We start from the raw sequence: 27,078 nt of genomic DNA, 5'->3' as shown, positions 1-27,078 counted from the left end.
TGTGACCCTTTTGGAAATGTAGCCTGAATTCATTTGTGCATATATGTTCCCTGCTTTAATCTGTAAATAACTCTCTCATTTCTTTTTCCTAATAAATCCTTAAATAGTTTATTACAGGATTGCCTACCAGCGTTGTCTTTGGTGAGATCTCGGGTACAACTTGATCTGGGGTAAATTACTATTCCCATGGGACTGGAAGCAACCTGAATATTTTGTGATTTTTGGTGTTCGTGACCATTTATCATGAAGTACAGCTTGTTTGGGTGGCAAGATAGACTGGAGAGCCCCAGGGGGACTGTCTGTAACTGGTAAGACTGTAACGGTGATCTAGGAGTCACATTTGTTACTGAGTTGGTGAAATCTAATTACAGACCATACCACCAGTTTGGGGTGTCTGCCCTGCTTTTGACAGTCTGCCCTGAGGTAGGCACTCACAGTTGTGAACCAGTGCAGACAGGGTGACACCGCCTCTCGAGTATACAATCTATATGTTCAGCAGCACACAAGCTAATGTCACTGCAAGAACAGCAAAGAATTAAGGTGGAGCACTTACATATTATAGTGATGTGCATTGTAGAAAATCATTAGATAGCCACAGACAGCTAGACAGACATTTTAGGTTTCACAATGTAAGAGTCTCAGTGTTGTGCTGTGGCTAAAAAGCAGATCAATAATGTGTAAGTTGCTGCTAGAGCTGGGTGACATTTTTTGCTTGATACATTTTTTTTACCAAAAAAAATGCAGATTGGGGTTGACCATAACATTTTGTTAATTTGGGTAGATTCTGCCAAATTCTTTGGGTCTAAAAAAAGTCAAACATATTATTTACTTATATTTGAAATGACTGTTTTGAAATTTACTTCAATTTTATTACAAGTACAAAACACCTCCCTTCCCTGAAAAAAATATAATGAAATATTTTATTTTGGGTTGAATTAAATGGTTTGTTCTCTACATTTTGTTTTTTCCCAAAACTTCAGAAAGTTGGTTTATTTGACCCCAAATGATTCCCCCCCCCCCGGGGCAATATTTTGATACTGCATGTGTACTGGAGAAATCAATTATTCATATAGCTCCAGTTGTTGCGGCCACTTTGAAGCGCTGTTCAGAAATATTATCTGTGCACTTATTAAATGACAACAGTTCTGTCCCATGAGGCCTGGTTATTAAATTAAGTTCTGTTCCTGCTGCTTTGGAGTCATCTGCGAGACTGTGTAGATGTGCACCATACATGCTGAAGCAGTCAGACTACATGGTCCTTCAGGGGGAAGCTATTTTGTTAAAGTAACACCTATATTAACCTCATCAAATTTGGCCAAACATAATGAATCAGAACATTTGCTGAAACGTAGAGTGACATTGTTTCCTTTTAGCTATTGTCCGTGTGAAAATGTGTTCCATTTGCAATTAAAAAACAACAACTAAATAAAAGAATCAGAAAAGAACAAGCAGAACACTTCCAGGATTTCATCCACATAGCAAGGGAAGAAAAATGGGCTGGGAACTTCCCAGAAACTCGTCCAAAAGAATAATAGTTTCTTCAGATGCAAACAAAAGTGTCCAGATTTCAGTTAACCTCATAAAATTTGGATGGATTAAAACTGATTTTACTTTGATTTTATTTCCTTGTTCATCTGCTCAAGATGCACCAATGGTCAAGTTTCTAAGGTACTACAATGAAACACAAAAGATTTTACACAACAGAGAAGAGTGGATGACAAACTAAAAAGGCCATTCCAGCCAAGTGGAAAAGCTTGCTGAGTAATGGCTTCTTTTCCAGGTTCTAAATGGGGAAAAACTAGTTTATTTTGGACCCAATTGTGCAGCCCAAGGTCCATCTGTGTGAATTGGAGTAGCAGCACCAGGCTTTTATTAACCCAGTGGAAACGCATGGTTATATTCTTACACTCTTGCCCTGGTTTTTTCCATCTTGTTCTCATCAAGATGAGCTTTATTTGAGAAAATAGTTGAAGCAATTTGGGTTGATGAAGAAATAGTTCGAACCTGTTATGTCCTAATGGTATCTGCAACTCAATGGCTGAATAATTAGCACATGATGTAAAGCTAGATTGACATACAGACTCCAACTGTTCGTGATTAAGGCTGGTATAAGAAATAAATGGAGGATGACATGGATAACATGCACCATGTAAAGTTTACAAGTTACCATGTAAAGTATTAGTAATATTTGAAGTTTTTCCTTTATGTAAAGTGGCATTGTTGCCACCTGGATGATATTTCATTTCATTGTAACAGAAGAACATTTCACAGAGGGCCTTTGCTGGTCTTTGTATATTGACAATGATCTTTGAATGTATGTTGTGTTTCTTTTTAATCACAATTGATTTCCCTCTGAATGTGCAGTTTTGTCTGTTTCTGCCTTTCTAAATGGAACTTTTATAACTTCAGATAATAGCCACAATTTGGTGAAAACTCCAAGGTTTGCAGGCTGGATTATTTTTAAAAAAATTGAATTACTTGAAGATTGACTTCATTAGCAGGACTGGGCCCTTTCGCTGTATGTTATGGTATATCTTGTGATGTCTGAGAGTCATGAACCTTATTGTCTCCTATTCAGACTAATCCTGGTTGATCCTTGCACTAATGCAGCTGGAATGAACAAAGCTTTTGCTTTCAGAAAGATAACATTTGTCTCCCTCTTTGTGGCCTGATTGACAAATGAAAACCCCTGCTTTATGTATAGAGATCACGGATAAATAGCACAATCAGGCTCGCACTATTTAAGGAAAAAGGGCTGCGTTATTTACAAAACAAAACTGATTTGCTCAAACCAAGTACAAAAATTATGATTTTTCTTTAGATTAGCTGTAGTTTCTGCAATAAATAAAACCATCCTACATGCTTGAAAACCAAAAACAAAAGAGTCAAAATACATATTGATAATTAAAATCAGTTCTTATTTTTTTTATCCTTTAAAACAATGGACAAGAATGTACATCTCCACAAAAGTGGAGGCCAAACATAATGAATCAGAACATTTGCTGAAACGTCGAGTGACATTTTTTCCAAGGTTGTTCCTTTTAGCCATTGTCAGTGTGAGAATGGATTCCATTTGCAGTTAAAAAAAACTAAACAAAAGAATAAAACAATGATCACATTGCACACTCCTTGAAACACAATCTTTGTCATAGGCACTATGATTATTCCCCCCGCTCCCCTCAAAACAAAAATAGAGGAAAAAGAAGATGGGGAAACAAAGACAGTTGAAAAGAAACAGCTTTTTCCCTTCTTTAATATGTTTAGGCTGTGTGTTTATATCCTTTACCAAGAAAATTTCCCAGGTCCTTAAACCTCAAATTGGAGTATTCATATTCATGGAATTCTTTACAAATAAAGTACTTTATCTATTTATATAAATATATTGGTATAAAAGCCCCCCAAATTCAATTAAATGGTCCATACTAATATTGTTAATCATAGAAGTGATTTGGCAGGGTAGTTTATTATCCATAATTCAGCTACAGGTGAACAATGGTTCAAGGCTTTCAATTGCTAAGGAGAAGACCTCACAACACTCACTCTGTGCTATATGAATGCTCAAATTTCCATATCATGCATATTTATGGAACATTTTTGGTAACCTTAGCTCTTATCCTGTTGTGACATTGCAAATTTTCAATGATCAAGAAGGAAAATCTATTAAATCAGGTATAGTACTACATTTCAGAGAATTCAACTTGAAATGCAGCAAGACTCGCACCAAGTGATTAAAAAATAAAGATTTCAAAGAAAAATCTGATGTACGGGGTGGGGGTTAACACAGATATCAGTAGCCAACTGAACAAATCATTCAGATTTTATTAGGATGTCTTAATATCCCTGTTGATTAAATGATGGGTATTGAAAACATGTTTCCCCCCACATATACCAGCTGGACATACACAGTGAAGGAACAAAGTATTCCTAATCTTCATTCCATTTTATGTAATTTTCAAGTGATCGGTCTCTCAGGAGCGCAGCAGGAGGTGGTTGGAAAGCAGCAGTTGGGCTGCTGAGCATGGTGTTTTGTTACTCACGTGATCCAATAAAGTAAGCTGAGAGGAGCAAGCATGACAGGAGGGAAGGCCAATAAGAGCACTGTTGACCCAGCAGCTGTCATAAGATATTGAGCAGCTGACTACTAGAGATAGTACTTATTTAAAGCCCTGGCACTTGTTTATGTCAGCAACTGGCTCTTATGTTCTTCTGAATCCAGCACTTATGTAGATCTAGTTAAAAAATGGGGAGCGGGGAGGAATGCAAAAGTTTAGAAAAATTGATGTAGATCACATGGGGTTTGAATTAGACTAATTATTTTTTTTAAATGGGTAATTTGTTTCTTGAAAACATTATCAAAATGGTTATCAAAATGTTTAATTTACGGAAAATTGAGTTTGCATCAAACAAAAAGTGTCAATACCCATTTCAACAACAGTCAGTGCCCTTTTTGATGAAAAATTTAGTCACTATTGTCAAGAAAAAAATTCACAAAAAATGTTGGTCACATGTTTTGCAAAATTTTCTTTTGAAAAAAGATCCTATTAAAATAAACAAACAAATTCTTTTATTTTGAAAACGCTTTGACCAGCTCTAATCTTAAGCATCTATGAGTAGTTTCTAGTCTTGCATTTGCAATAGGAGTAACTTAAAATCCTGCATGAAAGCAACTGTGCCCAATTCAACCCCAGTACTCATTCAGTGCTGGAGTTGTGAGAGAGCATCTGCTGCTAAACACTGCATATTTCCCTACCCTATGAGGTGCTGATCACCCTCAGCCTTACAGGACGTACCCAGCACATTCCAGGACTGGACACCTTTGTAGATCCATTTATGCAAAGACATACCAGCAAATGGTGAGTATTCAGTGCTAGCTCTTAGATTCCTTGCACCTTTACAACAGAACTCATCAACATGGCAGGATGGAGTAGAACTGAGCCAAACTGTACTCCAAGTTTAAGACAGGGAAGATTGGGAAAGGTGAATTTCTTTAAGGTTGGACCTGCAAGGAAAGACTATGAACCCCTACCCAATTTTAAACTTTCTGCCAGATTTCATGCCAGGCACCGGTTTGTAAATAAAAAATGGAAAGAATTATTCATGTAGATTGGTTCACATAAGACCCAATTTATTAAGAAAAGAAAAAGAAAAAAAGCTACACAAACATAGGTTGCTCAGAATAATTATCTCCCTCCAGACTATCATTATTTTTGTAGAAAGTCTTCCATTAGCTTCTTTTGGGGCTGGAAATTTCAAAAAAGTCTAAGGGAGTTAGGCATCTAGTTACCCATAGGCTTCTTGGAAAGCCCACCCTTATTCTTTAAGAACAAAAAGTAGCTGGATGTGAGTGTACTCACTGGCCTGTTGCTCTATACCACATACAGGAATGCTACTTAGAAAACAATATGAAAATATACTTTTATTGTGTTTATTAAACACAACTCTGTATCTGAAAACCAACCTAGCAGACATATCACACCCACTGGGACTGGATTTGAATTTCTAGGATTGCTACAGATTGTTTCTTTTTGTTTGAACACAGGCATGTTTGTGTGTGAGAGAGAGAATACAGCTCTTAGATAAGGGTAGTAAGTGCTCCTCATACAAAAGGCAGAATTGAAGCTAAATTAGTTCATCAATAACGGTTATTCTTCTAACTGCAGAACTACAATGGCCACTTTTAACAGGGCTGCAGACAGTAGCAGAAGCTGCACAAAGGTCAAGGGGAATATGGCATTAAGTATAAAAGATGAGGGTACCTGGAAAGATACTGCTGCATACAATGCAGAAACCATCCTTATAGATCTAGAAATATTGGATTCTTACAGTTACTTAAAATACTATAAAATAGAAGGTCAATTCAAACTATGAGCCAGATCCTCAGTCTAAACCAGCATGGGTCTGAATGCCAGTTCACACCAGCTGAGGATCTGGCCCTACGTTTTAGACTCTATTACTAAATTTTCAGGGAGAAAAACCTTCAGAAAATCTCTGTTTGGACTCTACTGGAAACATTTTTTAGCCATAGAAGAGGAACAACAATAGTTTGGGCTCTGTAAATAGCCTAACATACGAGGACAAAAAATAACTCACGCTGTTGGTATCTGAGACTGCATTTAAACATGGAGGACAGTGGGGGGAATCCTGGCCTCATTGCAGCCAATTAGAGTTTTGCACTTGGGCTAAGATTTACTTCTGCAAACCATCAATGTTTTCCCTGGGTGCCCCATTTGCATCATTGAAGCCCCCTTCACTTTAGTGGAGGTACTTCTGTTTACACCAGGTCACACTCAGGTCTAGGAGTTCTGAACAGAATTTTTTCTATCTGTTAGATTCTTTTAATTTTCACGTAGGGCCCAAACCTGCCTCAAACCTACACAAAAATATCCCATTGATTTAAATGGTAGGTTAGCATGTACAGCAACTACTGTGTTGAGCTTTTATAGTTTCAGGTTTCTCAGTGAGAAACATAGAACATTTATATGAGGAAAAATTTTTTTCTCCTATGTATTTTTTGAATAATTTAACAGAAAATATATATGGCAAGCAGAGGTGGATGGAAAAAATGGTGGTGGGGGAGGAAATGTCACAATGTTTTTTTTTTCTAGCCCCTCCCCCCCTTAAATTCAAAATTTATAAAATTTTGAAAATTTGAAATTTTGAAATGTATAAAATCTCAACCAGCTCTGATGGCAAGGACTTGAGATCACTAGAGGCATCATTTAAGCCCAGGAGACCATGAAGTAGCAGGTTATGGTAAATCATAATTTCTCAGACTTTGTCCTAACTTTCTGGCTTCACCTGTGAAAACTTTTTTTTTTTTTTTTTTAACAAGGAGACAGGAGAAATCTTGTGTGCACATATTTTTCAACAAGTGGCTATACAGGGTTGTCTGCTAATGTTTCTGTCTGATTGGTTATTTCCAATCAAGAATCAGCAAAATCAGAACTGTTTCTAGGATAGTCATGATTTAACTGATAGATCTGATTTTGGTAATTCCTTAGTTTACTTTTTTTTTTTTTTTAAGAAAGTAAAGCTATTCCCTTTACTATTTTTTTCTGAGCATACTCACTGATCCTCCCTTGGAAAAGATCAGAGTTCTCTCAGAGTGAATAACATTCATTCTTATGCAGAGAGCCAACACAAAGTCTATGGCACACTTGCGTCCCACTTAAGCACTATTTTGAGAGATTTATTGGGATGTTAAGAGGTGCACAGGGCTTGCGCTCACTCTTTGTACAGGAGTGAATTTTGACCAGTGTGAGAAACATTGTCTCAGTATATTCTCATGTAATTCTGGAAGTACAAGATACTGTTTTAATAATGAGCACTATCAGAAGTAAGAAAAGACCGCATTAAGTCATCTTCTCATTTCCCCATTTCTTCCTTATTACCTTTTTCTGACACTATTTATTTTGGAAAGCAATAGATATTAATTGTTTTGTCTTAAACACATTAAAATACGGTTTTAAAATGTCAGACATAAGTAGCTTCCAACTATTCATGACACCGATTGCGATAAAACTGTGTTTATTAACCTTCCAAAGCAGGGATTACTTTAAAATGGTTCTACATCTATTGTGATAGCTCCTTCATGTGTTTTGACATTAATCCCATAAAATTATTTGATTCAATATCTGTTAGGAATCTTAACCATTGGAGGAACTTTAATAATAATGGGAGGCAAAAAGCAAAACCAGAAGTTATAAAACTCAGGTCGCTTCAGATGTGTATACTGGTCTTTGGTCTTCTGAAAGAGTTGGAAGCTATCTTACTGCTAACACTTTTAACTGTTAATGATTTCTAAACAAATATAAACACTGGTTTCTTGCTATCACACAATTAATTCCTTCATAGGCAACAACACACATGCAATCAATACATTAATTTATGAGGAGAAGACACAGAAGGACTAGTTTTCCAAGAAAATGTTCTGTCATCCAGTTAAATATGCAGCTCAGCTAGTACTGGACTGAGTTTGCAGTCCTATTTCACCCCTCAAACTAGCTGGAATTCAAGACTTTTTTTTTTAATTTAAGTGTATATTCTAGAGAACATTTCACACTTTTGGGGATAGCAGTAGTACACACAAAATTATACATTTTAGTCTAGAATCATCAGCTCCCAAAAGTAGCTCTGTTTGCTCAGAAAAGCTAACAATCGAGTATGCTTGGACCACAATTGTTCATCATGTTGACGATCTATTCTGATTTAGTCAGACCCTTGCCAGCTTTGATTTCTGTTATTTTATGCAAATATTAATATTGGGTATTCTTGGCACAGATATAATAGGGTGTCAAACAGATGAGCGATCAAAACCTGTCAAGCCTTATGGTTTCATAACTTCAGACAGAAAAATAATGGAAGACATTTTGACTCCATGATTTCTGCAATGTTAGAATGTTATTTATGGGATCATGAAAGAATGACACAAAGACATACTAAGAATTTGCTACCATTTAAAATCACTTAAGCCCAGATCCTGCGAAGACTGAGAAATACCCCCACTGACATTACACAGAATACATAGAGTTAAGCACTTAAGTCCTTGAAGGATTGGGGCTTAGGTTTACTTGTTTCTATATTTATAATTTAAATCCTCTTGTCCCTAAGGCTAGGTCCTGAATGACATTCTTTCTTATGTGGGTAAGGTATATCCAATATTAGTAAGGGTGTCAGAATATGGCACTGTGGTCTAAATTCTGTGTTGTTTCATAGCCATTGCAACCCCATTGACTTCAGTAATGTTGCATGGGATGTAAATCAGTGAAGAATTGGGCCTGAGCTCCTTCAAGTGAAAGGGAAAGAAAGAGGATGAGATAAAGCTTATATAAGGCATGATCATCCATTGTGACATGATACGTACGGTAGTTGGTGCTGATGGAAATAGAGAAGGTAAATGGTACAAAAGTCTCTTTCTGATGCAATTAGATTAGATATTGCTCAAGGCTATATCAACAAACACAGAATATACATGCCATATGAGTACGGTATGTCTTATACTTAATTTATACTCTTTAATAATCAGTAAAAAAGTATTAATTATACATATAAAATATAATAATTCCCTTTATAGAAAAAATGTAGATTCTGTTTGTTGTGATTTTTTTTACATTATTATTATTAATTTGAAAATAAAAAGTCTCACTAAAATAGCAATCTGGAGCATTAGAAAGATCTCCTCCTTTGCAGGGCTTTTATGCAAAGAAAATTACTCTTCAAGTTCTATGAAGCAAATAAGTTGAAGTAGCAAAATGCTCCAAGACAATAGTCCTTTTATCTCTCTGTCTTTATAACTGATTGTGAATTTCAGAAATGATGCTTGAGTAATAAATGAAGAATCAAAGGATGGTTACCTCCAATACAATCAATACGTGTAATAACAATCAATAAAGAGCAGGGAGTTAAAAGCTTTTTCTCTCCTCCTTGTTTAAAATTTACAAACTCTATTATTGATAAGTTCAGGTAGATTTTGTTTTGGCAATTTCAATGCACACACAATTCTAATAGCTCATACATTTGTTAAGATTACACCATTTTAACAGTGTGCAGTATACAGGTACTACAGACTACTGTATCCTTATCCAGTGTGTATTTCCATGTTGCAATAATAACTTTCCACTTTCACTTATACACTTTCTAGCTAGTTTAAAAAAAAAACAACTAGAAAATAATGCTCTATAAGGTCCAATCCAATGCCCAATCTAATTCAAGTCAACAGTACAAAGACTCATTAACTTCAATATCTGTCTAATCAGAACTTTAGAACTTTGACGCAGCTCAGTACTATTTGATGTACATTTCAATGAATGAACTTTTCAAGTTTGCTATTTAAAATACAAAAAAGAATATAATGTAGTTAATATGCAAATGTCAAATCCAAAACCTGCACACCAAGGGCCAAAAATACCATATCATTGGTGCATTCAGAGAGAACACTCATATGAATAAATTGAGCAGGATTTCACTCCCAGTTTGCCGTGGTCACAATACACACAAAGCACCAGTTACAAGCACCTAAAACATCCTACGATATGATAGGGTGAAGAGCCACTTTTGATTTTCCATGCACTGATATTTTTAATTGGGACCCAGGCTGACTCTGAAAAAAACGATCATATATTTGGCGCAGTAGCTTATGCATCATTGGCCCTGGCAGTTTAAAAAAAATCCCTGGATTTCAATAAATACAAACAGGAAAGAACTTACATTTTTAAGCTGTTTTGAAGATGATGGGCCAGAAACTAATTTTCAAAATATAAAACAAAGCAAACATTTTAACTTGTACAAAAGAATGATAAAATCAACAAAAGAAAGGAAGAGCGGGCAACTTAAAAACTTCTTTATTCAGTCTTTTGCTTGTAGGCATACGTATTTAAGGGGACTTTCTGCTTTACTATGAGACCATCTCTGTTTTTGGTATCTGCCAATTTTTAGACCAGACTTGAACTCTTTGTTACAGCTCTGATCCTATGAGTTTGAATTCCAAATCACAATATTAATACTTTGGAAGAACTCTCCCTTAGTACATATTTGTTATCATTTCTTTAAAAATTAGGGGAATCTTTGAAATCTAATAAACTGAATTTGTGGCAAGATGAAATATAGTATTTCTTTATGGGGCCAAATTTTATTCTTACTTATACTATCATGTTTAACTCAGAGCAAAATTTGACTTCCTATCTGATAGCTTCTGTAGATCTTCTTTTAGGCCATGGTTCAACAAGACATCTAAGTACATGCGTCACTGTGAGCATATGCTTAAGTCTCATTGGCTTCAAAATTTAAAATTAAGCCCACGTGTAAGTGCTTTGCTGAACTGGGTCTCACTGGGGACTATCCAGCCCTTGTAGGGGGATTGACACAATAATTAGGGCTGTCAAGCTATTAAAAAAATTAATCGTGATTAATCACACAATTAAAAAAATTAATCTCGATTAATCACACTGTTAAACAATAATAGAATACCATTTATTTAAATATTTTTGGATGTTTTCTACATTTTCAAATATATTGATTTCAATTACAACACAAAATACAAAATATACAGTGCTCACTTTATATTTATTTTTTATTACAAATATTTGCACTGTAAAAAACAAAAGAAATAGTATATTTCAATTCACCGCACACATTGTACTGTAGTGCAATCTCTTTATCATGAAAGTTGAACTTACACAGGTAGATTTATGTACAAAAAATAACTGCATTCAAAAATTAAAATGTACAACTTTAGAGCCTACAAGTCCACCCAGTCCCACTTCAACCAGTCGCTCTGACAAACAAGTTTGGTTACATTTGCAGGAGATAATGCTGCCCGCTTTTTATTTACAATGTCACCTGAAAGTGAGAACAGGAGTTTGCATGGAACTGTTGTAACCGGCGTCACAAGATATTTACGTGCCAAATGCAGTAAAGATTCATATGTCCCTTCATGCTTCAATCACCATTCCAAAGGATGTGTGTTCATGATGATGATGGGTTCTACTCGATAATGATCCAAAGCAAAGCAAACTGATGCACATTCATTTTCACCATCTGAGTCAGATGCCACCAGCAGAAGGTTGATTTTCTTTTTTGGTGGTGTGGGTTCTGTAGTTTCTGCATCGGAGTGTTGCTCTTTTAAGACAACTGAAAGCATGCTCCACACCTCGTCCCTCTCAGATTTTGGACAGCACTTCAGATTCTTAAACTTTGGGTGGAGTGCTGTAGCTACCCTTTGAAATCTCACATTGGCACCTTCCTTGCATTTTGTCAAATCTGCTGTGAAAGAATTCTTAAAACAAACATGTGCTTGGTCATCATCCGAGATCGCTGTAACACGAAATATATGGCAGAATGTGGGTAAAACAGAACAGGAGACATACCATTCTCCCCCAAGGAGTTCAGTCACAAATTTAATTAACATACTATTTTTTTAACAAGCATCATCAGCATGGAAGCATGTCCTCTGGAATGGTGGTTGAAGCATGAAGGGGCATACGACTGTTTTGCATATCTGGCATGTAAATATCTTGCAACACCGGCTACAACAGTGCCATGCAAATGCAATGTTCTCGCTTTCAGGTGACATTGTAAATGAGAAGCAGGCAGCAGTATCTCCCGTAAATGTAAACAAACTTGTTTGTCTTAGTGATTGGCTGAACAAGTAGTAGGCCTGAGTGGACTTGTAGGCTCTAAAGTTTTATGAAATGTATTTAATATTTTGCATATTTTTCTACATTTTCATATATATTGCATTCTGTGTTGTAATTGAAATCAAAGTGTATATTATTTTTCTTACAAATATTTGCACTGGTCAAAATGATAAACAAAATAAATAGTAGTTTTCAATTCACCTCATACAAGTAGTAGCAATCTCTTTGTCGTGAAAGTGTAACTTACAAATGTAGATATTTTTTGTTACATAGCTGCACTAAAAAACAAAACAATGTAAAACTTCAGAGCTACGAGTCCACTCAGTCCTACTTTGGCCACCATTGCAGAGGACATGCTTCCATGCTGATGACACTGGTTAAAAAAATAATATGTTAATTAAATTTGTGACTGAACTCCTTGGGGGAAGAATTATATGTCCCTTGCTCTGTTTTACCCACATTCTGCCATATATTTCATGTTATAGTAGTCTTGGATGATTACCTAGCTCATGTTCATTTTAAGAACACTTTCACTGCAGATTTGACAAAACGCAAAGAAGGTACCAATGTGAGTTTCTAAAGATTGCTACAGCACTCAACCCAAAGTTTAAGAATCTGAAGTGCCTTCCTAAATCTGAGAGGGATGGGGTTTTGTGGAGCATGCTTTCAGAAGTCTTAAAAGAGCAATACTAAGATGTGGAAACTACAGAACCTGAACCATCAGAAAAGAAAATCAACCTTCTACTGATGGCGTCTGACTCACAGCATGACTCACTGCTTTGGATTGTTATTGAGCAGAACCTGTCATCAGCATGGATGCATGTCACCTGGAATGTGGTTGAAGCAGGAAGGGACATATGAATCTTTAGCACATCTGGCATGTAAATATCTTGCAAAGCCAGCTACAACGGTGCCATGAGAATGCCTGTTCTCACTTTCAGGTGACACTGTATACAAGAAGTGGGCAGCATTATCTCCTGCAAATGTAAACAAATTTGTTTGTCTGAGCTATTGGCTGAACAAAAAGTAGGACTGAGTGGACTTGTAGGCTCTACATTTTACATTGTTTTATTTTTGAATGCAGTTCTTTGTACATAATTCTACATGTGTAAGTTCAACTTTCCTGAGAAAGAGATTGCACTACAGCAATTGTACTAGGTGAATAGAAAAATACTATTTCTTTTGGTTTTTTATAGTGAAAATACTTGTAATCAAAAATAAATATAAAGTGAGCACTGTACACTTTGTATTCTGTTTTGTAATTGAAATCAATATATTTGAAAATGTAGAAAACACCCCAAAATATTTAAATGGTATTCTATTATTAATAGAGTGATTAATCACATAATTAATAGTGAATCATTTTTAATCGCACAATTAATCACGATGAATGTTTTAATCACTTGACAGCCCTAATAAATTTCAATTGGTATTCTATTGTTTAACAGTGTGATTAATCCCAGTTAATTTTTTTAATCACAGTTATTTTTTTTAGTTAATCGTGTGAGTTAACTGCGATTAATCGACAGCCCTAACAATAATCTAATCATTCCATTCAGTCAAACACTGTGAACCACATTCTATTCATGATGTTTGAACAAGACTCCCATTGGCATAAATAGGATTGCCACATTAAAAAAAATGTAGCTCCATGAATCAAAGCAGAATTCTTTATATCACATGAGAGATTACTTTTTTGGGTGTTGTATTGGACAGTTCAGTTTTGTTTTAGATGTTTTGGACCAGATTCTCAGCTGATGTAAATTGCCATCACTCCACTGATTTCAATGGAGCTAGATGAATACACATCAGTTGGGGGGAGTCTGGCCACCTATCTAAGATTTTTCCCTACTTGAGGGCCAGATTCTGATAGCCTTACTCACCTTGAATACTACCTTATCCATGAATAGACTCATTGAACTTAATGGGACTATTCAAGAAGGGAATATTGAACATGAATTAGTACACCACAGTATAGCTCTACTGAATTATAAAGTGTTTTTCAATGGTTAATAACTTTTAAGCAAAGTGTGGTCTATATTCACCACATTTCCCACTTAAGATATCTGGGAGCCCTCTACTCATAGGGGGTAGGGAAGAGGTTGTTGGGTTGTTCTGAAGAAAACCTATTAAGAAGCAAGAAATCTAGGACGCACAATAGCCATATTTTATAATTCTGTTCAATAGTAGTATGCTTAAGAGATGTTGATTTCCCTTGGTCAATTTTAAACCATTTAATTAGCTATTTTCACAGTTTGGTGAAGTGTAACAACCCGTGTGAATTTTCACACCTAACTAAACTTGATCTTTACAGGTCAGCTGTAAATTTCAGTTATCTTATGAGTACATTGATGAGTTCAGAGCTTCTTCCATGGAGGATTATTAGTTGGTTTCCCAGCTGAGTAACAGATGTAATTTTATTAGCATGAACTATATTCTACACTGATTTACATCCCTTCTAAGCAACTTGGGTTCAATGGGATTGTATGGAACAAAAATATGAGCTAGTATTTCAGTAGTGTAAGTGAAATTTTATGAAGTCTTTTCTGCGGCCTACATAATTAAAGTGTCAGAACTCAGAGAAATTTTTGTTTCATTCACTGTAAAATATAGCAGGTCAGGGGAAAATACTTACATTAGAGAAACATACAATACATATTACAGTGACCTGTCTAGATCTTCTTTAACTTTTTCCTCTTGAAACAATGGAACTTTCTATAAGTGCTGAAATGATATTCTTAATAAATAATACACTAGTCTATCATAAGGTTAGTATTAATGTCTCTCTATTCAAACATGCTGAAACTGAATAGAACAGGTAACATATAACAGTCACATATCCTTTGCTGAGTACAAGATAGCATCTCTAACATGAGCTGAAGATTTCTCACCATTTCAGATATTCATCTATTATTCAATCAGACACGCCATCGCTTTTTAATACATTGCTCTTCCACTATTTCTGCTTTTGAGGGTGTTAAACTAACACTTTCTTTTAAGAAAGGCATTGCCTCTTTCTTCAACAGAAATCCTGCAGTGTGTTTCCAATACATTTCAAAGGATGAATTTTCTGATTGCAAGATGTAGTTGGATTTGTGGGCAATAAGGCCAGACTTCTGTTAGTTTAAAAAGGTTTCATTTTGAAATATGTATCTTAGGTACTGATCCTGTAGTTCACTGAGTGGAGGCAGCCTGCTGCACCCACTTGGAGCCCTGCTGAAGTGAACAGGGCACTGCCCACACATATCTAATTGCAGGATTGGAGCTTTCATCAACAGTAAGGTACACCTTATTGTTCAAGTTGCAATGGGGGAGGTTTAGATTGGATATTAGGAAAAACTTTTTCACTAAGAGGGTGGTGAAACACTGGAATGCGTTACCTAGGGAGGTGGTAGAATCTCCTTCCTTAGAGGTTTTTAAGGTCAGGCTTGACAAAGCCCTGGCTGGGATGATTTAACTGGGAATTGGTCCTGCTTCGAGCAGGGGGTTGGACTAGATGACCTTCTGGGGTCCCTTCCAACCCTGATATTCTATGATTCTATGACCCCTCAGGGAACTCGTTCCTTAAATCCAGCCGTATCAAAGTAACATTTGAAGAAGGGAATCAAAGCAATGATGCTCCATTCAGGGGCATAAATCATAATTTGATCTCATATATATTTTTATTGAAAACACACAGCAAAGATTACAGCCATAGAAAGTTGTGTAAATGAGACAATTCCATCAACTTTGCTTTTTTTAGAAAAAAGACTTTTTATGTGAATACGAATTTTTCCTTAATGCCCTAACTGGGGGGAAAATAAATGGCATATGCCTTCAGCTTTTTTTTCCTTTTCTTCAGTTCACTAGACAGAAGTTGAAATATTGCTTTATTCCGACTCAACATACAACAGCACTAGACCGATCGATTGTTCTATTTTGGAAACTCACTCTTGAGAATGGTGAACTGGAAACTCTGGAGCACATCTAATAACTTTAGCAATTACCTTGCTGTAAAAGGAGTACGTATTTGAATACATTTTGTGTATACTGTAGATTTTGTTAATAAATCGACCAGTCTTCCAGCATTGAACAGGGAAGGCTGTTTGGTAATTATTTACTATAGTTCATTAATTTTTTAAACAAATAATTTAAACAGACTGTATTTTAAAATAGTAGTTCATATGTCATTGCTGAATTTAGCCCACTGTATTAGTGGCGTATCATGTGCTGTGGATACAGAAGAAAACAGAAAAGAAAATGTAAGAAAGCAAGTGCTTGGGACACTGCAATCAGCAAATGATCTTTCTTCTCTAAAACCTTGAGCCGCCAAATGGATCTATTTGGTGGAGCCCATGTGCCTTTGCTCATTAAAGTCAAGACAGGTTTTTACAAATGCATGGACCCACCCATACCAAACCAGCTCCAGAAAAGGGGCCTTAAACGTTCACAAGCATAAGTCATGCTTAATTAAAATGACTGGAAAAACTGAATGTGGAAACAAATTAGGACAGCATGAACAAATATATGCTGAATATTGATCATCTTGTATCTCCCAGACTGATCTCTGAACAAACCATACTAAAAATATATTTTAAACGTGTTCTTTTGGAGTGCTCAAAAATGTCTTCAAAGTATAACGTTATCAGAATACTGTGATTTTTGTGACAAAATAATGTGGTTGAAGTTCCCATTGGCAGAAACACACACACACGCTACCTTTTTCTTCTTCTTTTCCTTTCTCACTGAAAATCCAAACTTCAAAAGCACAGGTCACAAGATAGGGCTGCTCAGTGTTTCTGAGCAACACCCGATCATTGCATCTCCTGCTCTTATGTCCTGATTTAACAAGATACTTAATCACATGCTAATTTAAAGGTCATGGGTCATCCCACTGACTTCACTAAGACTATTCATGTACTTAAAAGAAGCCACATGCTTAAGCATCTGGCTGAATCAGGGCTTTACAGTTGCTTCAGATTTTAGGTGGCTTGGAACCATACTTCAGAATTTAGACAGGAAAGATTGACTTTGTATGTGTGTTGGTTTGGTTTAAAATTATGAATCTGGGACCAAGCTACTGGTACAATGGATGGCTAATTATGGGCCTGTATTATCTGAGGCTACTCAAGAAGAACTTGCTCACCAGAGAATGAATTCCTGGTGGACAGTTCAACACAGCTCTACTTTGAAACCAAAGAGTCTAAGAATGAATTTGGCCATTTTGAAAAATATGCATATCCCAAGCCTTCTAACAGCCAAACAGGACAGTTTTAAAACATACTGTAACTGCAACTGAATGTGCAACTCTGAAAAAGAAAAACAACAATACCCCCCCACCCCACAAAAAAAAACACCCCCAAACCAAAAACACTTTAGATGTATGCTTTATCCCTCCTGGAACTTGTCTTTCCCTTAAAAAAATATTTTGTTAAAAACCACTATGATATGAGGGCGATTGACTATTTGGTTTCTTCTAAGTAGATGCTTTTAAATTAATGCATATAAATAATTTGTATTTAATTTCCTTCCTTTCCTGTTTAGCAAAGCATTGCAGAGATCCTTTATTTCCCCACCCCCACTCTCCTCAAAGTCACTTGGTCAATGCCGAGTCTCTGTGTGTTTTGCTTTTTAAGACAAATTTTGCCTCTCGTTCCGATTTTGCCATGGGACTCATGGGCAGAAAAGCTGTGTTTTCACTTGCACTGTTCTCTGATTCTGTGCTTGCCAGTTCATAGTCCTCTGACCTCCTTGCATCAGTCAGAATTCGAATCTGCTCCTGGACAGTTTCTAGCAATATTTTCACTTCCTGTTGTTCTGCTATAAGACAATTGCTGACTGGGGCACTGACATTGACAAGTTCAGCTGAATAGGAGTTTTTGCACCATTTGATGCCTGTTACTTCAGAAACATTTTGCATTTGCATGCAGGCTTCATCCAAGCCCACCGATGGGATGATGGGAACTGAGTTGGCCCTTGATGCGGAATATCCAACCAAGTCCTTCTGATCCACACTATTAAAATATGGGGTGGTCTCTCGTGAAGGCAGTTGCATATTTATTGAAGTATTCTGAGGAGTTTTTAAACCAGTGGATGAATACCTAAAAATAATAATAAAAGAAATAATTAGCTTTTGCATTTTGTGTGAGACAGCCAGACATGAGAGGAAACATCTGCTGAAAAAATATCTTCCTGAAGCAAGGAATAGTCACTAGCAGGATGGTCTAGTGGATAGAGAACTTGACTGGAATTCAGCAGAGCTCCTTTCTATACCCAGCTCTGCCACTGACCTGTTTGGTGACCTTGGGCAAGTTACTTCCCTATCTGCCTCAGTTTCCCCAGGTATAAAATGAGGATAATCTTACTTACCTCCCTTTGTAAAGTGCTTTGAGAGCTAAGTATTATTATTTTTATTATTATTTCCTTATAATAAAATGTGTAGTTTTATTATTACATTCCTAATCTGGCAAGCGGATTCCCACCTTCCTCAAGCATCAATATTTTAAAATGTGGATATTTTGGTATGAATTAGAATTTGGTAGTGTTCTGAAATGTGCAGAGAAATTAACTTCAATAAACGTGTTCTGAGTCCAATCCTACACTCTGTACCCAGGTGTTTTTATGATCTGCACTCCCGTTGACATCCGTGAGAGTTACAGGATCTCAGTACCTCTGAAAATCAGATCACTTATTCAAGCACCCAAGGTTCTAAAGTTGGCCCTTTTTTCGGTCATATATGGCACAAGGCTGGTGGGGTTCTGGGAAATATTCCAGTTAAGAAAAGACATCCTAGATCCTCCATTAATTCAAATTTTGATGGAATTCATCAAATTGCATCAATTTGCATTAATTTCACCAACATTTCCATTTTGTTTAGAAGTTGGATACAGTTGCGCTGACGAAAACTGACTTTCAAGGTACATCTACGCTGCACAAACCTCACGGCAGTAAGCAGCATACGTACACTGCACACACCCCTGGCATGGGTATAAATAGCAATGTAGGGGGCGAGGTACTGCTTAGGCGAATAAAGACACACCTGAACCCTATCCTATACATCTGTCTACGCATCTAAGTAGTGCTACTTTTAGTAGTGTAGTGTCCTGCTGTCTCCCCGTTCCTGGAGCCTTTCCCCATCACTTCTCCCCTGCCAGAGCCGTCCAGTGACAAATGTAGCTACACACCACAGCATGGACGCCGCTTGCTTTTTACTGTGGTATATAGCTATACATACCTTATATGCTGCCATCAGTAGAGTGCAGTGTAAACATAGCTTCAATTGCGGCAAATACTTCAAAATCATCACTGAAAATATGTGCATTTTGAATCACTTTGGAAACTTACAACATGCCAAAATTCAGCAGCTCCCTTTTTAATAAGAAACATTAATACAAATCTGCTTGTACAATAAGTTAATATTCCTATTAGCCATGGTTATCAGGGACTATGGGTTTGATTCTGATCTCAGTTACAGCATGGCAAATCAAGAGTAACTAAAGTGAAATCAGTGAAAGTGAGATCAGACTCAGGCCCCACATCTTTATTGAAAGTTCATTTTCATTTGTCACATTATCACATCACTATTTAACTAGACAAGATAAAGGCTAAATCTTACATGCTTTACACAAGACCAAGGAAAGCAAGATTTGGCCCTAATGTAATTTAATCTTACTAGGTTTCTGAGTTTCCACTTCAAGGCTCAGATTCAGCTGGGTACTTAAGTAAAAAAAGTTGCCATCTTGACTTGAAGAGGACTAATCCCTGTACTTAACTAACTCATGTCACTTTTTGGGCTTACGTCCATCATTTGGTATGGGTAGATAGAGAACGAATAAAGAAGAAGAACAGATTCCCTAAAGCACATGTTCACTAGCGTTCCATTGATTGCAGTCAGCTTGATTATTGCACATTGATAGTTGTACATACAATTCAGCACATCCACCTTCGGCATGTGTTATGTTCAGTGGACCTGCAATTCTACCCTTTCTCTACACTAATACCACATTGAATGGATTTAGCAATAGTGCTTTCTGGTCTGTATCCCAAAGGTTCCTGCCCTACTCCCAGCAGCAGTGCATTCTGGGTGATTTTGAAAGGCCTTTTGAGATACCTTGTGTATGCCCAGGGAATTATGGGAGAAAGGACCAAACTCTGATGCTGCTTGAAGAGATGTGATATCTCTTGTGTTTCACAGTGGAAGTATTAAAGAAAGTTGCAAAACAACTTTTGGGCAAATGATGAAGAAACACGCAAAAACAGAATGAAATTAGACATCTTCCAAGTCCATTTATCAAAATCACTCGTAGGGCACATTTCAAAGAATCAATATTAAATATGGATCAAAGAAATACATCTGTAGAGAGGACATCTTAAATAAATAAATAAATAAATAAAATAAAAACAAAACAGTGCAGACCTGTTGGCTTGTGCCCACTCTTGCTTCCTTTGCATTTGTTTATATAATAATTTTCAAATCACTACAGCCGGAGTGGTCTCATCAGTTGCATTATTCATTTGTATTGATAATTCAGCCCCTAAATATACTTTCTGGGCTGCACCCTGCAAATGAAGCGAGTGAATTCTTTTAACGAATTTCACATGTCTAGTGATGATACACTAGCATAAGCAAGTATGAACTCAGATATTGATATGAAAATGTTAAAATAATATGGACATAATATGGACTCAGGTCATGATATTTCGAACCCCAAAACGGCAAACATGTTTAATGCTCAGCACATTCCCATGAATCCTCCTTAAGTACAATCAGATGTCCTAATCCTGCACTGGGAATTGTGCATTTCCACCCTTGTGTCCATGTGGTTTTCAATCAAGGATCAAAGCTGGACTAAAGCATTCAATTTGTGGGTGAGCAGATGAAGGGAAATAGCAGGGAAATCAGATTTGAACAAGTGAGGCTCAACTTTCATTTGTGTAGGGGCTGGATCCTGCTCTTGAAACAGCAAACAGAATTTTACTGATTTAATTGGGAGCAGAACTAGACCCAGAGCGATCACAGAAAATGGGGCATTATTATAAAGATACAGAACAAATACATTTTAAACAACTTTTCCTTAAAGAAAATAATTATTTTCTTCCTAAATAAACTCATTTTACATTTCCTTTTTTTGTCCTTCTGGAATGCAACTCCCTTCTTCTCCTCACCTCCTTTGCTTAAACAGAGACAAAAGAAGAAACTAATAAACATTTAGAATAAGTAATAATAATTACGTGTTTTATTTGTGTAATTCTCAGGGTGCTGAGTGAGAATAAAATTGAACAAAACATAGTATGCTACCCTCTCCAAATCCTGACACATTTTAAGATGGACAAAATAAGTTGGGCAGAACTACATTTGAAATGGGTTATCTCAGCACAGTACAAATAACTTTATAGCAAACTAACTCTAGATCTTCAAAGTATGGATTTGAGCCAAAACCCGGGGAGATGAAGGAGAATATTTCCATTGACTTTAGTCGTCTTTGGATTAGGCATTATAAATATGCACACACAAGGCACCATTTCTCTGTATCATATATATATACACACACACACACACACAGAGAAATGCTGCCTTGTGTGTGCATGTGCTTGTGTGTGTGTGTGTGCATCAGGTTTGTGTTATAATATATATAATATACACACACACAAACCTGATGTGTCTTTGTGTGCATGCATATTTACACACATATACAGACACACAACAGGACTCCATACATCTCGTAAAAGTTAATATGCTGAAAGGTAAACAGCTGTCACCTAAATAACCTGCAGTCAAAATGCTGGCCACTTAATCAAAAATAAACTGTCACCCTCAGACCACAGTCTGTCTCTGGGGATGTGAATGGCCCGGAGATGCTTTGTTTGTTTATGGATCTAATTTAGAACAGGTTTCTCTACTATTTAATTAGCGGGGTGCACTAATTAATCAACCGATATTAACTCTGCTCAACAAACTCTAAACTGTCGGGCCCTATTTCAAACCATGAAACCTGGCATTTCTTGAAAGCAGCAAACACTTTCCCCCAAGCAAGAAAAGAGAAGAAAATTCAGAAGATGGAGTACATTTGTGTAGCCCAGAATAAATAATTATAAAAGCTCTCCTTTGCCAAAGATGAATGCGCAATTTCTGTCTAACCTGTAGTCGGAACTGCTGATGAATGAGCCCCAGACGATGCAGAGTACATTGTAGGTTTAGCTATGCAATCAAAAGTTCAGATATTTATCTGGAAAAATTGCGGGGGGGGTTGAACTTAAACATTTTTGCAGAAATCGACTTCCTTGTGAGAGCTACAGTCAATTGGACTGGAAATCTCAAGGGAATAGCCATACTGTGAGATTTCTGGTATCTTTTTTGGGGATCAGAAATGGGTTTCTGTCACTTTGTGTTTGGTCCAGGCTGAAACTCCAGAGAACAAGAGATTTAAAAATAAAACAAAACAAAACACTAAAAAATCAAAACGCATCATGCAAAAAATGTCGTTTTTTAAAACGTAAACCTTTTGTATGGTTTTGCTCCAAAAAAACAACAACCCCACTTTTTTCAACCAAACATATCAACCCATCAGTAGACTGCACCATGCTTTGCAAAGACCTGGTACGTTGTTTTTTGAAGACTTCATTTTAATAAAATCAGATTAACAAACAAAACTGTATAATAGAAAGGAAATCAAAGAAACACATGTATCATCACACCTAACACTGAACCATTATTGCAACTCCTTTTTAAGGACTCTCTTTTAAGAATTCTGGTATCAAATTAGCTTTCAAGATTAAAACGTAAAACTGCTCTTCCCCTTCAAAAAGGGAATGATCTGAATACCCTGTATAGATAATACCCTGTAAAGTATTTTCCATCCTGATTTTACAGAGGTGATTCTTTTACCTTTTCTTTAATTAAAATTCTTCTTTTAAGAACCTGATTGATTTTTCATTGTTCTTAAGATCCAAGGGTTTGGGTCTGTGTTCACCTGTACAAATTGGTGAGGATTCTTACCAAGCCTTCCCCAGGAAAGGGGGTGTAGGGCTTGGGAGGATATTTTGGGGGAAGACGTCTCCAAGTGGTGTCTTTGCCTGTTCTTTGTTTAAAACGCTTGGTGGTGGCAGCATACTGTTCAAGGCCAAGGCAAAGTTTGTACCTTGGGGAAGTTTTTAACCTAAGCTGGTAAGAATAAGCTTAGGGGGTCTTTCATGCAGGCCCTCACATCTGTACCCTAGAGTTCAGAGTGGGGAAGGAACCCTGACACGCTGGTACTAGCTGATTATTCAATACAAGTTTCAGAGTAACAGCTGTGTTAGTCTGTATTTGCAAAAAGAAAAGGAGTACTTGTGACACCTTAGAGACTAACCAATTTATTTGAGCATAAGCTTTCGTGAGCTACAGCTCACTTCATCAGATGCATACTATGGAAAATACAGAAGATGTTTTTATACACACAGACCATGAAAAAATGGGTGTTTATCACTACAAAAGGTTTTCTCTCCCCCCACCCCACTCTCCTGCTGGTAATAGCTATGTCACAAGTACTCCTTTTCTTTATTCAATACAAGGAATTCTTAAGCACTCACTCCTATGGTATCTGGGTTTCATGATAGAATTCAACACTTGAACCACACACGTATATAGATAGTAAACTGACTCTGCCTTAAATAATAAGTGTCACACACAGTAGTGCTAGTGAAAATCTGGTCTTTCTTACCTGGTCTCAGTCATAAGACATGTGCCAGAGATCCCAGAGGCTGCTTAAAGGGGCGGGGAGCGGTTGGTTTGCCTACCCACTGCTGATCCTCCTCTTCCTCTCTCAGGGCTACCTCCTCCTGCCCCCTAGCAGCCTGATTCCCTTGGTCCATAAGCTCCTACTCCCACTTCTTTCAAATTTGAGTGAGTGGTATTGGGATCAGGCTCACATGGTCAGAGCACCACTCAGGTTTGGCCTGGCCATCCTTCTGTCATGACAGAGGGGAGGTCATGCCAAATTTGAGTGAGTTATGTTGTGACCCTGTGCTACTCAGACAAAAAGTGGTCGGGCTATGGCCCAAGTGGCCCCCTCAGCTCTGTGGCCTGAAAGATACCCAAGGAGTTTTTCACTGACTCAAAAGATTTTAAGGCCAGAGCAGCCCCCTGTGATAATCTTTCCAGTCTGAATTCTCACATAAAACAGTCTATAGAAGTTCACCCACTAATTTTTGTGTCAAGGCCACTAACTTCTGGATGAATTAGACAACAGCATATATTTTAGAAAGACATCCAATTTTGATTAAAAGTTGCCTAGTGACAGAGAATCCATCACATCCCTAGCTAAGTTGCTTTAACAGAGAGTTGATCAATAAATTTCTTGCAAAATTCTTTGGTTTTGTCAAATCAGCATTTTCTGACAAAAATGATTTGGCAAAATCAAAAAGTTTAGCAACAACATATCAATTGCATCCACATTTTCAGTGAAAAATTATCAGAACGTTTTTTTTTCACTGAGTTACTCCAGATTTACAACCATGTAAGGGAGATCAAAATCTGGCCCTACATTTGTACTGAATAGTGAGAATGTGGTAGGAATTCATAAAGTGTCACAGGAAATTCACCTATTAACTGAAGCGGGTTAAGAAAGAGTGGTGGGCTTCAAAGGGGGACCTACAGTTTTATCTGTTTTGATGCTTTAAGACTAGACTGTACCATACATTTTGGGCACAGGAAAGGAAGCAGGAGTAATAAAGGAATTATCTTTGGGATTACAAGGTTGAAGGAACACCTGCTTTGAAATAACGAGGAGGCCTTGTGGCACCGTAGAGACAAACAAATTTATTTGGGCATAAGCTTTCGTGGGTTCTAGCCCATGAAAGCTTATGCCCAAATAAATGTGCTAGTCTCTACGATGCCATAAGGACTCCTCATTGTTTTTGCTGATACAGACTAACACGGCTACCGCTCTGAAACCTGCCTTGAAATGAAGACTTTTTTTAATGCATTGCTAGATTATTTTTATCAAAGTGCATTGACAATTCTTCCCTGCACCACAGAGGACATAAGGATGTATTCTTGTTAAGTTGGGCAACAAGAGATAGACTGTCATTGGTACTATTTGTACCATTATTTGTAGTGCCTCAAACCAGAAAATTGATCTCCCTTTGGAGTCCATCGAACATTTGTGCTTAGTTACAACTTTTGAATTTGTCCTTATGAGAATGGTCATTAAATGCTACTTTACTGGAATTTCAGTTGTTCATATGTACACCTGGGTGATTATGGATTTCCTTATTTCTTTCTGGTTGATAGCCCTCAGTAAAAGAAAAGCCTTCTGTTGCCTGAGGATGCCCAGAGATAGAGGTGACATGAACTCACAGGGATCAGAGTTGGTCAGATTCACCTGACTTTTTGTTTGAGGTATTGCATGGAGCAAATAAAATAATTAATACAGCTGGGTGGCTCTGAAGTTGTTTACCTGGTGGAAGGCAGAGTAATTCATGTACAATGGTACAGCCTTCTAAGACAATTACTTCTACTAGTGCACTTTTTTTTTGGTCTCCTAGTTACTCTTGCCCTGCTAAGGATATGAATTTGTCTTAAATGAGGGCTGCATCTCCCAAAATCTAGTGATGGATTTTCATTAATTTGTAACAAAATTTGAATGCTCAGAGAGCTTATTTAAATACATTTATAATGAGATTCGACGTGCTACTGACTCATATCAGATTATTTGAGGTGGGGATTGTGCGTTGTGTGACCCTCTGCCCCCTTTTGCGTTTGCCCTGCTCTAATAGCAGTTTCTGATTTAGCATGGTGTTGCCTTTCAAAGATGCTGCAAAATAGAAAAATCTCTGTTCTGAGCGTCTGGGGGGCTTTGTTCTCATCATGCAATAAACAACCGGTACTTAAATTGTCCTTTTAAGGCCACCACATCTTGAGAACCCCAGCACTATTTGAAATTTGACTGTGTGTTGTGTAAGCATCTGGATCTCTGTCTATATGAGAGCCTTAACTTTAAACCTATTTGTCTTTATTTACTTCAACAAGAAACTATTTAGCCCAGTGAAAGGGGGACACAACGTACTGGTCTACCTGCTAAACTGACCAGTGTGTTCACACTTCAGAGTCACTGCTTATCTCCTGCAGGCTATCCAAACAACCTCCCTCTGTCAATCTGTGCTTTTTGTGACTGCCCCAGTGATTTGCTCTGACAGTGGCATTTATATTCATGTAGTTGGGATTAAATCACCTCAAGAGAAGAGAAACCTTAGGTCTGGGACTTTGCTGTTCAGACCTTCAGTAACTGAACCTTCTGAAACTTGCACCATGGGATTTCAGAATCGTCTGTCTATAAAAAGATTTCATCCTGCTGTCATTTTCCAGTGCAAATTTTGGCTACTGTTTGGCTAGGACTGTCTCTGTGACTGTGTCCATGGGTCCAGCTATGCTTATCTGGGAAGCTCTGTCCTAGCATTCTAGCATGTGCATGCACTTAAAAGCTAGAGCTACTACAGGTACATCGAGCGGCTGTTCATGTTTTGCTGACAACAATAGTCACCAGACAACAGCTGGAAGAAAGACACTCTTGGTACATGGCCTGAACCAAAGGCTACTGAGGTAAATTAATGCTCCCCATAGACTTTCTCAAACTCACATGCAGTACCCAACAGTAGTCAATGGAAAACAGTAAAGTATCAAAATACATAACAAAAACCTGCTAATGTCACCCACATATCTCCATTTTTTTTTATCGAAACATAGGAATTGCCAGATTATATCAAACCTGAGTTCCATGTAGTTCAGTATCACGTCTCTGCAATGGCCAGCACCAACTGCTTCAGAGGTGGTGTAGGATTTCCTGCAGTAGACAGATGTGTGATAATCTTCCCCCAGGAAGATCTCATCCTCATAATCAGAGATTTGTTTATATCCTGGACCATGTGATTTCACATCCTTCCAAAGTTGTTAGCATTGACTATTATAAATCTATATATCTGTGTTATC

At 37.2% G+C, this 27,078-nt stretch overlaps 1 protein-coding gene across 4 annotated transcripts in view; it reads right to left on the bottom strand.

The window, feature by feature from the left end:
• Window positions 1-17,511: 17,511 nt before the first annotated feature.
• The window catches only part of NRG3 (neuregulin 3), an 877,122-nt gene continuing 867,555 nt past the window's right edge, over window positions 17,512-27,078 (bottom strand). For 3 of the 4 annotated variants that reach the window (XM_074958725.1, XM_074958726.1, XM_074958728.1), the window contains exon 9: window positions 17,512-18,214. In XM_074958725.1, coding sequence (XP_074814826.1) covers window positions 17,707-18,214 — 508 coding nt within the window. In that variant the 3' untranslated portion in view covers window positions 17,512-17,706. Of the gene's footprint in view, window positions 18,215-20,573; window positions 20,673-26,857; window positions 26,933-27,078 lie in introns of those variants that run through there. The other variant, XM_074958727.1, reaches the window with a different exon arrangement.

This window comes from Natator depressus, chromosome 7, assembly GCF_965152275.1.
Source record: "Natator depressus isolate rNatDep1 chromosome 7, rNatDep2.hap1, whole genome shotgun sequence".
Classification (NCBI taxonomy): Eukaryota; Metazoa; Chordata; order Testudines; family Cheloniidae; genus Natator; species Natator depressus.
Note: the sequence above shows the minus strand (reverse complement) of the source record. Positions and strands in the feature narration are given on the sequence as shown.